General features: G+C 42.1%; 1 protein-coding gene and 1 non-coding gene across 3 annotated transcripts; both read left to right on the top strand.

Annotated features, from left to right (window-relative positions):
* The first annotated feature begins 143 nt into the window (after positions 1–143).
* LOC143494207 (uncharacterized) lies at positions 144–5,300 on the top strand. Of its 2 annotated transcripts, none has more exons than XM_076992311.1 (13): positions 144–316; positions 594–643; positions 961–1,113; positions 1,295–1,375; positions 1,510–1,617; positions 1,721–1,798; positions 1,878–2,063; positions 2,173–2,513; positions 2,750–3,077; positions 3,535–4,336; positions 4,488–4,697; positions 4,791–5,077; positions 5,164–5,300. In XM_076992311.1, the coding sequence occupies exons 3-10, from the start codon at positions 964–966 to the stop codon at positions 3,859–3,861; spliced, it is 1,599 nt and encodes a 532-aa protein (XP_076848426.1). In that variant the 5' UTR covers positions 144–316; positions 594–643; positions 961–963; the 3' UTR covers positions 3,862–4,336; positions 4,488–4,697; positions 4,791–5,077; positions 5,164–5,300. The 2 variants fall into 2 exon arrangements, with proteins under 2 accessions (XP_076848426.1, XP_076848425.1); XM_076992310.1 differs by having other exon boundaries at positions 2,173–2,645.
* A 2,403-nt stretch (positions 5,301–7,703) lies between these two features.
* Positions 7,704–7,775, top strand: trnaq-cug (transfer RNA glutamine (anticodon CUG)). The gene has a single exon. It is a non-coding gene; the product is annotated as a tRNA-Gln (tRNA).
* Positions 7,776–16,433: the final 8,658 nt, after the last annotated feature.

The following is a 16,433-nucleotide window of genomic DNA, read 5'->3' as shown; positions in this document are numbered from 1 at the left end:
CTCGGCCAATGCCTGGCCACCATTCCATTTTTCCTCGGCCAATGCCTGCCCACCATTCCATTTTTCCTCGGCCAATGTCTGCCCACCATTCCATTTTTCCTCGGCCAATGCCTGCCCACCATTCCATTTTTCCTCGGCCAATGTCTGCCCACCATTCCATTTTTCCTCGGCCAATGCCTGCCCACCATTCCATTTTTCCTCGGCCAATGACACGACGAAGGCGATCTTGCCCCGGTCACTTCAAAGTATATAAACTTTACACCGCGTAGAAGAAAGAAACACCGTCTCGGATTTGGGATTTCTCAACAAGACACAGGTATGCCTTATTTTTGCTAGCATATTTATTTATACGCAGGGTTGTTTTATGCCTGTTTGTATAAGGAACCAATAAATAAATGCTGTAGATATATTTTGCGATCATTGGAAAGGTAGTCAGCTAAGAAATACTGTATATACATTATCTCCTGTGGTGACGCTCATGGACGTAGTTCGTTAGCAAGCTATCGGATAACTTCTAACTAGCCTAAATTGGAGGAATAATTTATGTAATTCTAATCATGACGAATAATCTAATTAATGTTTCTCTGTGTTAGCCATCTATCCTGTTTTTCGATTTTCAACGGACAATCGCCGAAATTGTGAGGTAATTTAACGGTATATAAACGCTTTATTTAACTGTTTTTAAACGTCTTAGAAAATACGTGCCCCTGCCTAACACGTTATTATTTTGTTATTACTAAGTATCTACGTAGAAACGAACATTATAAAGTATATGGTTAAGTGAGTAATACGAATCCTTGTAGTATTAAAAAGGTTAAAAACACATTAGTAACTAGTGAGTTGGTACCAACTGCTCACATTCATTCTTAGTTGCCATGGATTTACTTATTTGTTAATTTATGTTTGTTTTAATTATAAAGTATATCATACACTTTCGTTATTTACAATGTCTTGTTTCAGATCATGTCAGCATCAAAAAAATCTCACAAGGCCATGGCTGACACAGACTGGCTTGCCCGGCTGCAAGCATTTGCCAACACAGGGGTTTGGCCATCGAGCGAGGGCAACAGGCCTGCTCCAAGACAGAAAAAGTGGCACGAACTCTATAATAAGGTAAAATAATATGATTTCTCTCATTTTAAAATAACTTAAGCCTTATTATTCCATATTTATTTATTGTTGCTTGACTCTTTAAATAGTTCTAATTGGAGTTGTGAAGGACAGGTGAGAATTGCAGAAAATTACAATTACAAAAGAGAAGACATCTTGCCTGAATGTGGATTTTTTTTTGCAGATTGAAAAATGCCCCCAGCATCTGAAGGGACAGTCAACCCTTGTGGGAGGATTGCCCAAGTGTGTTTGTAGCTTTCATAAGGTAACTTAAATTAATTAAACCTGCAATCTGCAAATACAGAATAATGTATTACTAAGGTTGACTGTTTATGATGAGTTTTAGTAACTATATATATTTTCTCCCTATATATAAATGTATTTCTGCTACATTTTCAGGAACGTTCCAAGAATCCACTGGCTCCTCAACCATCAACAAGTACTGCCAGCCTGAGCACTTCTCCCTCCACCAGTCCTGCAAAGAGGCCTAAATTGACTTTATCCATGGTAACATACACTGTACTATAAAGATATGAACATTATGTGATGTTGCTGTGCTGAATATTCTTCATGGTTTCCAACAAATATTGTGATCTTCTTTTTGTACTAGTTTGAACGATCAAGGTATGGTGGAACCCATGTGGCTACAGCAAAACCAAACCTGAATGTCACAAGGAAGCATGTACAGGTAAAAAAAATACTATATATTAATGTTTTTTCTTCTATTTGTTCTATTCTAACTGAATAACAAACTATTAATTCCACAGCCACAGGAGATCCTAGGAGCAGGTTCAACGTCTTGCCAGTCTCCTGGTCCTCAGCCTTCAACATCCTTCCATCCTCACAGGCCTCTCCTACAGTCCCCATGTTTTCTTGCTCCACCACCACCACCACAACCACAACCTGCAGAACAAGGGCAACATTCTGCAGAGTCTTCTGTTGTGATGAGCATGGTACGGTAATGTGTCATTAATAAATCACAAGTACATTCATGATTCATTCACAAGTCATTCATGATTACACATAACATCTGTGTATACTTGTGCTATTTTTTCATCATAGCCAATCCATCAGCCAGAAAATACAGCAGAGCTCCCACTATTGTGGCCGCAGACATTGCCACGGCAGGACCAGAAATGGGTGTCTGAAGCTCTCTTCAGACTTGGGCCGAAGGGAAAGCTGGAGCTACGCGACAACCTGCAACTATGGTATCATGCACCACCTCCAGCTCTTTTGTATCACCAGTCTCCCACTCCTGATCGTTTCTTCTCGCAGTCTCTGTTGTTGTGGATGCCTTACAGGTTGTGGAAGGTGCGGCTTTACTGTACGAATCCTGACTGTAAACATCGGCTGAGTGGAGGTGGTCTGCACAGGAGGGTTCGGCAGGTCCTCGACATCGATAGGTACTACAACCTGGTGACGGAGACACTGATTTGCAGCAGATGTAGATCCAGCTACGTATCGTGGAGCCAGACAATCCTTCACCAACTGGACCTAGCACATCGCTCTGAGTTTAGAGTGATCCTTACTCGCAGGTGAATGAAACACTAAATTACTTTGCCATCATGGACATATCTTTTTGCAAATCTGACACTTATTTCCCTAAATAACAGAATAATAAAGATTTTTTTCCCCCAAGATATGCCTGTGACATTCGGGTGATCCGCCTGCTGCGTGAGCGAGGACTGGGAAACGGCCCTGTCCGGATCATCGGCCAGCTGAAGGAGAACCACAGCGAGCAGTGGCTCCAGAGGGCCGCACGATATGTATCGGAGTGTGCTGCCTTCATGGAAAATGCAAGTGTGCTTCCACCACAGTTTCAGGAACCCCCAGAACCTGCCACAGTGCCCAACTACAAGTGGCTCCTCACTGTGTACAGCCAAGACATCCTCAACAGACTGGAGGAAATCAAGGCTGGAATCACTTCAACCTATGGAGCCATTTTAAAAATGGATTCTACCAAAAAGGTTAGATGTTATTTATTATATTAGTTATCATTTGGCAAACTTTTTTCTCAGGTTATTTCTCAACTATATACACACTATATATAAATTTTAAAACACCGCCACCCAGCTATTCTCTCAGGAAGGATCTGATCTGTTGTGTGTGATTATGGTTATTGCAGTTAACACTCAGTTTGAATGTACTTTAATGAAGGAATGAATGTCTAGGCCACTTATTTTGTTTTGTTGATAGAAGGCCATTGATCACTTACTTTCAAAATCCCCTTTAAGTCACCTCTCTTTGTCTGGCAAGAAGAACCATTATGGCCCATGATGGTTTGTTTTTGTATATGCTAAATAAGTCATATAGTCTGTTTGTCCTGAAGGAGACATCCTCGTTTGGATCCTTTGTTATGATAAGCTAGGTATGATGGGTAAGCCATTGGGTTTGTTTCTTACATTGTTCCTCTCTTATTGCCAGATCACCAAGAAGTTGACTGGACCTGCCAAGGGCACTGCACAATGGCTCACATCTGTGGGGAATGAAAAGGGCCAGGTGTTGATGAGTGTACTTACAACAAATGAAGGTGCTGGGTTGGACCTCATGATAGCAGGTCTAGTAGACCGGTACTGCAAGGCTGGTGTTGCTCCCCCTGTTGCCCTTTATGTGGACTGTGGCTGTTGTAAGGAAGTGGGAGAGACAAAGCTGAAGACCAGATTCAGTGGGTGGCCAGATGTGATTGTGCGTCTAGACATCTGGCATTTTATGCGACGACTGGCAACAGGGTGCACCACCGATGCCCATTAGCTTTATCCAACGTTCATGTCACGTTTGTCGGCCTGTATATTTGAGTGGGATGCAGGTGACGTTAGTCTGCTGAGGAGGGCCAAAAGGGAGCAGCTGAGGAAGCAAGACTGGCCAGTGTTGACCGACAAAGATGTTGATCGACACATCACAAAAGATGAGCTGGCACTGCACTGCAGGAGGAGAACACGAGGACAAGAGACAACCATCCACCTGCTCGATCAGCTACTCACAGAGCTAATGAGTGGCAAGGGGAACGATGCCCTTGGTGTTCCTCTTCTTGACACTGTGCGAATGCAGCACATCTGGCGTGTACAGAAGCGGCATGTGGCATGCATTCAAGACCCTCCTGGTGTGGCATTGTACACGGAGACCGGAGACATCACCAAGGGAGGAGTAGTTTTAAAAACATACCGGTGTGCAAGAGGCTCCACATCCCTGGAATCGTTTCACTGCCATTTGAATCGCTTCATTCCAGGTATGTGATAACTGTTAACTTTAGTAAATATTTTCTGCAATATATCATGTTTGATTATATTAAAAATCACATAACTATCAATGAATTTAGCTTGCTTTGCTTTGTTTGTAACAGATGGTTCTTGTATTAATTGTGGTACACATTCTTTCAGGAAACAGTGCCAATAGTCTGAACTTTCAGATATATCTACTGGAAGGGCTGAATCGCTGGAACAAAGACCGTGCTGCTTCTGCTCTTGCAAAGGAACCTACAACCCTGCGCAGTTACACTGGGGAGTTGGTTCACTTTGTCAACGACAACTACCAGAAGGTTTTTAAAAGGAAATTGATGCCGGCATTTACACCACCTGCAAAATACACTGGTAAGCATATTGTGATACGGCATTTAATATTTTAGAATACTTTATACGTCACAAAAATGTTTATTTTTCTTTTTTTATTTAATGCATTTTCAGGGGAGCTCATTGGTGTGCAGTACCTGCTAAGGCAGAATAATGAGCCACTGGAGGATATGCACCCAAATTCTGACAGAACCACCCAGCTGCTGGAGGACTTAGAAGTGCATGACCAAGATGAAGATGATGAGGGGTTCAACGAATCCAGTCTGCAGGATGAAGCAATGGTGGCAGACCTGGTGGTTGCTGATGAGACATTAGAATTTGTGTTCCCTCACCCACCTCTCCACCCTTCACCAATGCCCTTGGTCCAGCCTTCATCGTCATTACCTTCAGTTCAACAAATGGTAAATGATAGAGTCTTACTTTGTCTTTTTATAGTAAAATTTATCTGTTAAAACCACTAATCCAAACTACACCTATACTCCTTCAGCAGCCTCCACCAGTGCCCTCGGCCCAGTCTCCACCAGTGCCCTCGGCCCAGTCTCCACCAGTGCCCTCGGCCCAGCCTCCACCAGTGACCTCGGCCCAGCCTCCACCAGTGCCCTCGGCCCAGCCTCCACCAGTGACCTCGGCCCAGCCTCCACCAGTGACCTCGGCCCAGCCTCCACCAGTGCCCTCGGCCCAGCCTCCACCAGTGACCTCGGCCCAGCCTCCACCAGTGACCTCGGCCCAGCCTCCACCAGTGACCTCGGCCCAGCCTCCACCAGTGCCCTCGGCCCAGCCTCCACCAGTGCCCTCGGCCCAGCCTCCACCAGTGCCTAGTCAGTCTCCATCAGAGCCTTCAGCTCAACAAATGGTAAGTGATAGTACCTTACTTTCATTGTTAAACATCTTCATTGTTAAATTCTCTAATAAACAGCACACAAATAAGAACGCGACACACAAATGCTTTATTTTCTCATGCTTTATTGTAATTAAACCTTTATTGTAAATAGAAAATGCACATTTATACAGACATTATAACGTTTCATATTATTATTTTTTATTTCTAGGCTGTGGATGTCCATAACATTCCTGGAATGGAAAGAGTGGATGAATTATCAGAGTATCTGGTTGAGCTTCGCACTCAAACAAGCCTGACCCTGACAAACCAGCAGACCACCACGATTGTTAGTTTGTGGCAAAACCTAAACCAGTTTGATAAAAACAGACTGGTGTATGCAGCTCGGCATCAGGATAGGCTGCTGACTGGCCGCTTTCGATCCCCCAAAAAGAAGGCAGTTTTCACCCCTGGTGTTGAGAGCACAAAAAGGTGTGTTCTGGGATCAAGTGGCTCCCCTGCTCAGTGGCCTGACTGCTGTCGGCTGATTGAATCCATCTTTATAAGACTGGCCAACATCCACAGAAGCCCCAAAACTCTGGGCAAAGTAAGTGTGTCAAGGTGGGCACTGATGTTGGAGGACTACAGGAAAATCAGGCAGCTTGTTTTGAACAATGGGACAGTGATGGAGCAGACCACCCTTCAGCTGGTAGAGGTGAACCAGAAAACTCTTATGCAGTGGTACAAAGAGCGCCTCAAATCTCAGGAGGTCTCTGTGCTACTTCAAGGGGTGCGCCTCCCTGATGCACGGCCAGTGGCAGCTCAACCTCTACTGCCAGCAAATGTACAACCTGATGAGCCTCCACAGTACCCTCATCAGGTTCATATTTACCACATGCCGCCAAACACAGCAGGTCAGGCTAAAACTAAGTTTAGAAAAATTCTGCCCAGTGCCACACCACCATTAGCCCCTAGTCAACGACATCAGGACACTTCCATTCAGCCTCCCGTTGCTTCCATGGAGTCTGGTTCACAGGAGGCCTCTTTGAGGATGATACAGCCAAGACCTTCACCTGTACTGATGATGTTACCCGAAGGACCAGCTGTGTCTGTCATGCCTCAGGTGTTGTTGCCCAGTTCTGTCCCTCAGCCTGCTACCCCCACTGAGCGACATTACAAGCGGACAGTCCCATATAATACCTGTAGGAAGTGTGGACAGTCACGCAAAACAGCAACTGGCCATAGCCAGTACAAGGGGAAGATCTTCTGTCCTATGACAGAGACTCTTACCAAGGAACAGTGGCTGGAAAAGATGAGAAAACTGTGATTAATGTGTATACTTTATTTTCATACATTACTATTGTATTTTTATATTACAAAAATATAATTATTATTATCTTTAATGGTTTAAAATGTTGTAAATGTTTTGCTGTAGTTTATTGGAATTTTTTATAGTTCAGCTGCTGTGGCATTAATATGTGTATATATGTATTAGTGTAGATTTAATATTTTATTTTTATGTAAATTGTAGTATAATTTTGTTAATTGTATTAGAATATCATTTTGTTAATTTTATTCATGTTTATTATATATATATATATATACATAAAGTGTATAAAGTATATAAAGTGTGAATAAATATATAAAGTGTGAATACAAATACAGAGTGTCAATTTATTAAATCAAGCAATAAGCCTAATATGATGAAACAACTCATATGTATGTGTATGAAATGCACATATATATTACAATATATAAATTGTGACACGGGTGCCCTGTAATTGTAGGCACTGCTGACAGCCATAAAATAAAATTTTGCAATATATTTCTTAGAATATTATTACACAAAATATCCACGGCAAGATTCTCAGTTACAAATATTTATATCCAGGCTGGATTCGAACCTGCGACCTCCCGATCTTTTCTCAACTTTTTTTTCCTTTTTCTTCCTTTTTCTTCCCCTTCTTCCCCCCCTCATACAGACGATTGTTCCCCAGCTTTGGCGGAGTTGGGAGAGCGTTAGACTGAAGATCTAAAGGTCCCTGGTTCGATCCCGGGTTTCGGCAAAGAAAAGGAAATTTTAGGAACAAAATAAATGAACTTCCACAGATACAATTGGTATTATTGTGTTAATAACCCTGTTGTTACTATTATGTTATTTTTTTAAGATTGCCGAGATGGATTCTGACTAGTAGAAGACACTCTATGTAGGTTCCATGGTGTAATGGTTAGCACTCTGGACTCTGAATCCAGCGATCCGAGTTCAAATCTCGGTGGAACCTATATGGCATTTTCTTCTTTATCTTCACTGAAATAACGTGTTATTTAACGTATTTAATAAAGCAAAATACATGTAATCAATTACTATCCATTTTTATATTTTTAGTGTCATAATACTCAGACAACATCAAAATAGCATTACATTACTTACATTACTTACTCACAAAATAATGCAAATTACAAATTACTTAATTACAAAATAATCTCTCAGTGCAGTTGAGATTTTTTTTTCACAAAGCAGTAATCAACTTTCAAAGTTATTCAAGACATTTTAGATTAGAATATCTGTCCCCCTGTCAATCCGATGTCTGTGGATTCGTGCTCACTGGTGAAGGCAGTTAGCGCTCTCCTCCAAACGTGTGCAGCTACCCATTGGCAGTAGCTGGAGGATACGGTGTTTGGCTTCTTATATCCAGAGGAATTAATTGTGGGTGAGAATTGGCATGAGAGCTAAAGTTGGAAAAAAAATTATATAGAATATAAAATAGTAGAACAGTACTATGTACTACATACTTCTACTATGTACTAAATAGTTTGTTTAGGGCAGTGGTACAAATGCTAGTTTAAAATTTTATATAATTTTTATATAATTTTCAATAGGGGTGGCGAACGTAATTTGTTGACGGGGTTGGGGTTGGTGGTGAGTGGCGAACGTAATTTGTTGAGGGGGGGGTGGGGGGGTGGAGGCGATCGTGATTTGTTGACAGGGGGTGGCGGCGAACGTAATTTGTTGACTGGGGGGGTCAGTACAAATTTATTAAAGGGCAGAATCTAGCCCTGGTTCACACTGTTCCGCAGACATTTTTAACATCCGGGGCTTATGAAAACTGAACAGGCATTAAAACGACAGGCTTAAAAAGGTTCATTTCTTCCAATTGCTTGTGCCCCACCTGCAATACCCATGTGCCCTACACTTTGAGAAACGCTGGTTTAGGGGATGTAATATTGCATCATGCCAGTAGACATTGTGTTTTCTGCAGGAAACCATTGGCCACTGGAGTCAGGGTCTCAAAGTGTCAATGCAGGATCCAAAACTGCAGGTATGACTTGCTTTAATGTTACTAATTCAGAAGGAATGAATTGAGTTCAGCTGGTGAAGAATTATAGAGGCCAACAGAATCTGAGCAGCACACGTTTATTGCCTAGTGTGGCTCCCAGCATCACTGAGGAACACTCATGTTATCATTCTTTTCCAGCTCCCAACACTTGGAAGTTGGGTAATCTTTCGGTTTGAGTACCAGGTTTAAGAACCAGACTAGTGGCTTGCGGGTACTCAACCACTGATTTGCAAACTTCTGCTGTAATAGACAGAGTTCAGTTCTCAATCCAGCATCTTCACAGCTATGATCTAAAAGCATGAACTCCCACCATGACATCAACATCATCATCAGCATCAACATTGTTTTGCCTCGTGTCTGACATCATCGTTAGATGTACAAAAAAATGTGAAATGACATGTGCCATATATGTTGATTGTGAATTTTCACCACAATCAAAATTTGTCCTCCGCATTTACTCATCTGTGCAATTAGAACACACACACTAGTGATTACGAGGGAGTTGTGGTGCACACATGCCGGGGGAGCAATTGGGGTTAGGTGCCTTGCACAAGGGCACCTCAATCATGGCCTCAGGCCTGGGAATCGAACCCATGACCCTCCGGTCACAAGACCAGTTCCCTACTACAGGACCATGACTGCCCCCTAAAAGGAAGAGGAGGTGGTGGTGATCAAAGACAAATACCTGAAGGCCCGGCACCATTGGCTGGTGCTGCCTTGGGAGTCCATCCCCAGCCCAGGTGCAATGGTGTTTTCCTGGCACACTTTGGGCCCATTTGGGTTTCTTGAACACGACACTGAGTTCACTGTACTTGCAAGGCCTCCACAGTGACCAGATCTCAATCCAATAGTGGACCTTCGGGATGTGGTAGAACGGGAGATTCCCATCATGGATGTGCAGCCAACAAATCTGCAGCAACTGTGTGATGCTATCATGTCAATTTGGACCAGACTCTCTGAGGAATGTTTCCAGTACCTTGTTGAATCTATGCCACGAAGGATTAGGGCAGTTCTGGAGGCAAAAGGGGGTCCAACCTGGTAATAGCAAGGTGTACCTAATAAAGTGGCTGGTGAGTGTATGTGGATTCTCAAAGATGTGTCGTCTCATTCCTTTCTCCAGCCTGGTCACAGACATGGACAGTGCCAAAGCATCTTTCTCCCAAGTGTTTTGCATCTACGGAGTATCCAAGGCTTTCAATTCATGTTGCATGTCGTCCAGCCATCATCCCTGGTCTAATGGTGAGGCAGACAGAATGAACTAAAAGGAAGGGTTATTCTTTGGACAGTCCTGCATATCCCAATCCGACTTGCAAAGTACCTTACATGGGCAGAATTTACACATAATTCCCTCACTCAGTCTATCGAATTGTGACCTATTCATTGTGTCTATGGCCATCAGCCTGCTTTTCCCCCTTGGGATTCTCTGCACTGTAATCAATTTCTGTAGTTTTCACAGCATTATTGCTATAAAATGATCAAATTCTTACTGTAGAACCTGTATACAGCATGTTACTGTATATCTGCAAAGCATCATGGTCAAAATTCAGTGGCGGGTGAATTCTATAGTAAATATAATTTTCCTGTGAATCATAATACAGTAATTTCAAGCGGGATTTTTTCAGCAATTTAAACAGAAATTCACTTTTGCTAATGGTAGGCAACATCCACACAGACAGAGGATAATGTCTTTATATCCTTCATAGCTGATACATGCTGTGTAGTTCGCTGTATAACTAAATATATAAACCAGCGATGAAAATCAGTTTTTTATTTATGCACATACACCAGCAGCCAGTCTTCTAGTGCTAATGGTTAGCTCAGCTAACGCTATTAGCCGAGCCTTTTTTAGCTCGCATCTTTCAGCTAATAAACAGTCAGTCTGTGTCGAGGTAGAACCTGGTACTAAGCGAGATAAATAGCATTGAAAGCTTTGCTTTCATTAGTTTATTTCAGTATAGTGTAAATCAGTGGTTCCCAAAGTGGGGGGCGCGCCCCCTGGGTGGGGCGCGGAGCTATTGCAGGGGGGGCGCGGAGCTTGGAAGTAAAACGTGCACATATGTCAATATTAGGGATGCACCGATTCCGATATTAATATCTGAAAAAATTCTAGATCGGGTATCGGTGACAATGTGACCGATTCATAAAAACAGATTTCTATGCTTGTGACGCTTTTTGGAGTTAGTTTAACCTTAAATATCCACTCTGTCCCGGATAGAAGTGAACTTGGACAGTTAACAGACGAGCGAAACACGGAGCACGCAGAGGAGAGGTGAATCACTGACTCATACTCGCGCTGGTGCTATTTCACTTAGTCCGTTTATTTGCTGGTTGACCAAAATAAACCTGGGGTCCAGCACTACTTGACTGTTCATACATGAACTGGTGAGTTATCCAAAGCTCATTGAATGCGTTACTTACTGAAATAAAATAAAGAGCAGTGGTCTGAGTCGGTCTACGGCAGAAAGCTAAAAAAACAACAATATTCCATACGCGTGCTCAACTCGCTCCCTTACTGTGCATTCACACCGAAAGCGATGAAATCGCTCTCCGTCGCCGAGTCCCTAGCATCGCATCGCGTGGGGGCGTGTCCAACATCACGCCGGCATGCAGCACGTGACAGATATTCAAATCACGTTTTTTAAAGCAGGACACAGTATTTATTTATTTTAATCTATTGATGACAGGACACACGATTATAAAGGAGTGCGTGTATAAAACATAGTGTGTGTACAGGGCTCTCAAGTCTCACGCATTGAGCGTGTGACACACGCGTTTGACCGTCTTCACACGCCACACTTCCGATTTCACACGGCGAGAAAAAAAATCTAGTTTATTTACCTCCGATCCATATCTATGTCGCCCTTCACTGGCGATCGATTGCGATATACAAACCCCCACCCCGCTCAACAACTTACGTTCGCCACCCCCCGCTCAACAACTCACGTTCGCCACCCCCCCTCCGCTCAACAACTTACGTTCGCCATCCCCCCCGCTCAACAGTTAACGTTCACCACCCCCTGTCAACAACTCTCACACTCTGACATGAATCCAAAACTTGAGAGCCCTGTGTGTGTATAAAACACATATAGTATATAAACCTAAAATGTTTATGTAATTTTTTTACTTTTTACCCCAGACCCGAAGATCAAACAGGAATAAAAAAAATCATAACAAATAATAGGGTTTATGCTAATTTATTGCAGATGTTTTTTAACAAATGAACAGTATTCCCTCCAAAAATAAACATTTTGTACTTTAAATAAACAGGGACACATCGTAAAGTGCGGGACATCCAGAGACAGCCACTATCAATCTCTCCTCCATTTTGCAATCGGAACAAATAATCAGTAGGAACCAAAGTCAGAGGTGCGGTTTCGGAGGAGGGTGCAAATATACTTTCTGATTGGTAGTCGCCGCCGCACGTCATTGCTCATTTGCATAAACTTGTTCGCGTCACTCGATTCGCTCAATTCGCGTCGCGTCGCTGGATGTCGCTCACTCTCATTGAAAATGAATGACTTCCGGTCGCCATTGTCGCTCTCGTCGCTTTTGGTGTGAACCAGAGACCGTATATATAAGTGGACTGGACGACACGAGTGAAAAGTGAAGCCTCCGTGAGTCAGCTGCCCTCTAGTGGCTGGCTGCAGTACAAATTTTAACCCCACCCATTCCCATGTAAGTGAACGGGCCGGACGAGAAACTTTGAATTTTTATTACACGTAAAATAAGTTTTTTGAGCAATTATATTTAGTCAATTCTATAACACCCCATTGCGTTAGTATCTCTCCCAGTGTTTTTCTCTACGATAAACAGATTTTATAGAAGTTATTAAGAGTTATTTAAAGGGGTGTGGCGATAAGGTGATTGACAGTTAATAGATGCGTTGGTTGACATCTAATACCAGACGCTCAAACGTGAACGCGCTCAACATCAAAACTCTCGACAGCAAAACTCTCGAGAGCAGTATTAAAGCCTTTTACCTTTGTTTATTTTGCAAAATGTCAAAAGTTTCTATACTGGTGGGCGTATCCTAACGAATGTCGGGGCGGAGATACAGTCTCTGGCAGAGATACTGTCTTGCCTACCGGTTCTAATGTGCATGCTCTGGCTCCAATTTTCAAGATGGCAGCGTCTGTGCGGCCATCTTGGTAGCTTCAAAAACTCACAATGGGAGTCAACGGTGACGTACCGTCCATTATGAACGCACAGTTAAAAAGACAGTACACATATTTCTGGCCGTTACATGCTTTGTGCTCTGCGTTATGTCTGCGCTAGCAAACTAGCCGCATAGGTATTGCTGTTTCTCTTATTTCATCTCCTTATTTATTTTAAATGATATTTAGAATTCTTGAACCATTTCAAAGGTTTCTTGCAGTTTATTATTTTCATGTTTGAAATAATAAATTCTAGATCGGGTATCGGTGACAATGTGACCAATCCATAAAAACAGATCTATTCAGTCTAATTCTATGCTTGTAACGCTTTTCGGAGTTAGTTCAACCTTAAATATCCACTCCGACACGGACAGAATACTTGGACAGTTAACAGGCGAGTGAAATACGAAGCACACAGAGGAGAGGTGAATCATTGACTCGTACTCGCGCTGGTGGTATTCCACTTAGTCCATTTATTTGCTGGTTGACCAAAATAAACCTGGGCTCCATCATTACTTGACTGTTCATACATTAACTGGTGAGTTGTCCAAAGCTCATTGAATGCGTTACTTACAGAAATAAAGATAAAATAAAGAGCAGTGGTCTGGGTCGGTCTACGCAGGCCCGTTGACAGTCTTACTGGGGCCCGGGACAAGAAAGTTTCATGTGCCCCCCCGGCTTACGTCATTTGAATTTCCTTTGTAGCAGACAATCCTTCTGTTAGGTCATATAGTATATAATATAGCCACACATCAAAGCTGTCTCTGACAGCTGACTGGTTTATACTTGACGCGGCACGAGGGTTGGGGCGGCGAAAATGACGTAATCGCAGTGGCACCGCCCATGCGCGAGGGCGTCGCACGCTGTCGATTCGCGAGGTTGTGCACCTCTCGAATTTTGTAACTTCGCGCGCCTACACCTAAACAAGGTGGAATTAAAGCACTTGTACATCACTTTCAAGGTCCATTTCAATATTTTCCAGCACGTTAAACTTAATAAAGTTAAATATTTATACATATACTCGAAATGATTCAAAATAATTAGCTTTTTATCACATTATTTAATGGTGGTTTATTTTCAAAACGCCCAATTTTAACGTCTTCACATTCTCTCCTGTTTCGTCCTGGAATTACTCATATTTGTTAACGTAACATAAGAGAACTGTTCAGTCAGATAGATATTTGTTGTGAAACGAAGTAGTTACAATTTCAAGCATTTTCAAGTACTTTAGCCTAAATTCCAGAACTTTTCAAACCTGGAACACAATGCAACATTAAAATTTGTCAGGTAAATGTTTTTCCTTTCTTTTCTGCGCTCCAGATTTCTGTTTACTTTAACTATCCACCACTGTATTTCCCGCTGTTGGGCGGGTACCAGCCGGTTACGGTCGGTGCTGGATCAAACCATTTTTCAGTGGGAGGCAGGAGTGTATGCACTTAATGGAAAATATGCAGATAGGTAAACAACATATATATTTTAGCCATTGAGCTTAATTTGAGTACAGAATTTTATATTAATGAAAGATTTCAAGATTATATTTAAAATGATAGACTATAAATAAAAAATAAATTGCTGGGCTCTTTGATGGGCCCCCCTGGCCCTGGGGCCCGGGACAACAGACCCGGTTATCCCCCCCTGTCGACGGGGCTGGGTCTACGGCAGAAAGCTAAATAACAACAATATTCCATACGCGCGCTCAACTCGCTCCCTTAAAGAGACAGTACACATATTTCTGGCCGTTACATGCTTTGTGCTCTGCGTTATGTCAACGCTAGCAAACTAGCCGCATAGGTATTGCTGTTTCTCTTATTTCATCTCCTTATTTATTTTAAATGATATTTAGAATTCTTGAACCATTTCAAAGGTTTCTTGCAGTTTATTATTTTCATGTTTGACCAAAGATGTGAACCTATTGTTTTTGTCTGTTTCAGGTTCTTTGGTATTTTACATTCAATATTATATTCATAATTGCCCTGACTGAACAAATGCAAGTTGTGTTGTTTTTACATGTTTTTATGTGTGTTTAAGTGTGCTATACTGGTGCAGAGTTTTCAATAAACTTGTTATTCAGTATGTCTGTGTTAAAAAAAATGTTTTAAGTCAATTCAGCACTGTTTTACTCACATCGGTATCGGATCAGTATCGGCCGATACTAAGCCTCAGATATATGAATGGGTATCGGAAGTGAAAAACGTGAATCGGTGCATCCCTAGTCAATAGGGGGGGCAAAAATATTCTACTAAATCTAAATCTACTAAAGGGGGGCACGGCAGAAAAAGTTTGGGAACCACTGGTGTAAATGAACATGAACCCGGTGTTTATCAGGTCTCACTTCCATAGGGTTGCCACCTAGGTCTGACGTAAAACGTTACCGGAGGGGTTTAAAATGGACACAGTGAGGAAAAAAAAAACAGATTTAAAGTGTGTGCAGAAACAGTCTGAATCGTGGTTTGAACTAACCTAGTTTTTTTGCCGGGACCGGCACATGAAATCCGGGACAGTCCCGGGAAAACCGGGACAAGTGGCAACACTACACTTCCACCATTCTAAGGTACTGCTCTGCTACATAATCCTACACTGCACTGGGAGAGGGAAATGTTAGAGAGGCACCTTCTTTAGTTGCTAATGTGCGTTAAATTACCAAAACTTACTCATTGTATATGACATTTTCATAGAATTAGTTATTTTGTGACATTTAGTGGATAACATCATCAGTTTGCTGTAGGAGTAACGTTACTGCATAAACGTTAGTGTTTGCTAGCATGTATGTGTTGGTGTGCCAGCTAGCTGCATTTAGTGAAGCTCATCACTCGTTTTTTTGCTAACCGTGAGTACCAAGTACGGAAGACCAGTGTTGCCAACTTAGCGACTTTGTCACTATATTTAGCGACTTTTCAGAACCTCTAGAGACTTTTTGTAGTAAAAAGTGACTAGCGACAAATCTAGCGACTTTTTGTGGTGTTATTGGAGACTTTTGGAGACTCTGATCACACATGAATAAATTAATTTAAACACAGAGTAAATAAATTAAACAATAAATTGAATTTTGTGGGACAACAATGTCTTCATTTTACAGTATATAATCCTTTTTACAGTAATTAACTTACTATAATAAAATAAATACAGTAATTTTAAGCTGTAAAGCTTACAGTAGTTTATTACTGTAATAGAAAATACAGCACCCTATTACTGTGATAAAAATTACAGTAAGTACTGTAAGTACTGTGATTAAATGTACAGTATGCATACTGTGAAATTGATTACAGCAATTTACTAGCCAATTGCTGGCAGCAAGTTACTGTACATTTCACAGTAATCTTTTTACAGTGTACCCACTGACTTCCCTGCCCAGGATAAGTGGCTTCAATGTGGTTCACAGACATGGGAGTGAATTTGCGCTCCATCCCTGCAAGGTGTAGAGCGTTTTCGGCATACTGACCCCCTGGTC

The sequence above is a fragment of the Brachyhypopomus gauderio genome, unplaced genomic scaffold (genome assembly GCF_052324685.1).
Source record: "Brachyhypopomus gauderio isolate BG-103 unplaced genomic scaffold, BGAUD_0.2 sc92, whole genome shotgun sequence".
Lineage (NCBI taxonomy): Eukaryota > Metazoa > Chordata > Actinopteri > Gymnotiformes > Hypopomidae > Brachyhypopomus > Brachyhypopomus gauderio.
This window is presented reverse-complemented; position numbering and strand designations above follow the sequence as displayed.

What these genes read in the sequence shown, in the direction of transcription:
- LOC143494207 (XM_076992310.1), top strand. Translation starts at nt 964, where the DNA reads ATGTCAGCATCAAAAAAATCTCACAAGGCCATGGCTGACACAGACTGG. An exon ending in GGCACGAACTCTATAATAAG is followed by an intron (nt 1,114 to 1,294) that starts GTAAAATAATAT and finishes TTTTTTTTGCAG; the next exon opens with ATTGAAAAATGCCCCCAGCA. An exon ending in TCACAAGGAAGCATGTACAG is followed by an intron (nt 1,799 to 1,877) that starts GTAAAAAAAATA and finishes TTAATTCCACAG; the next exon opens with CCACAGGAGATCCTAGGAGC.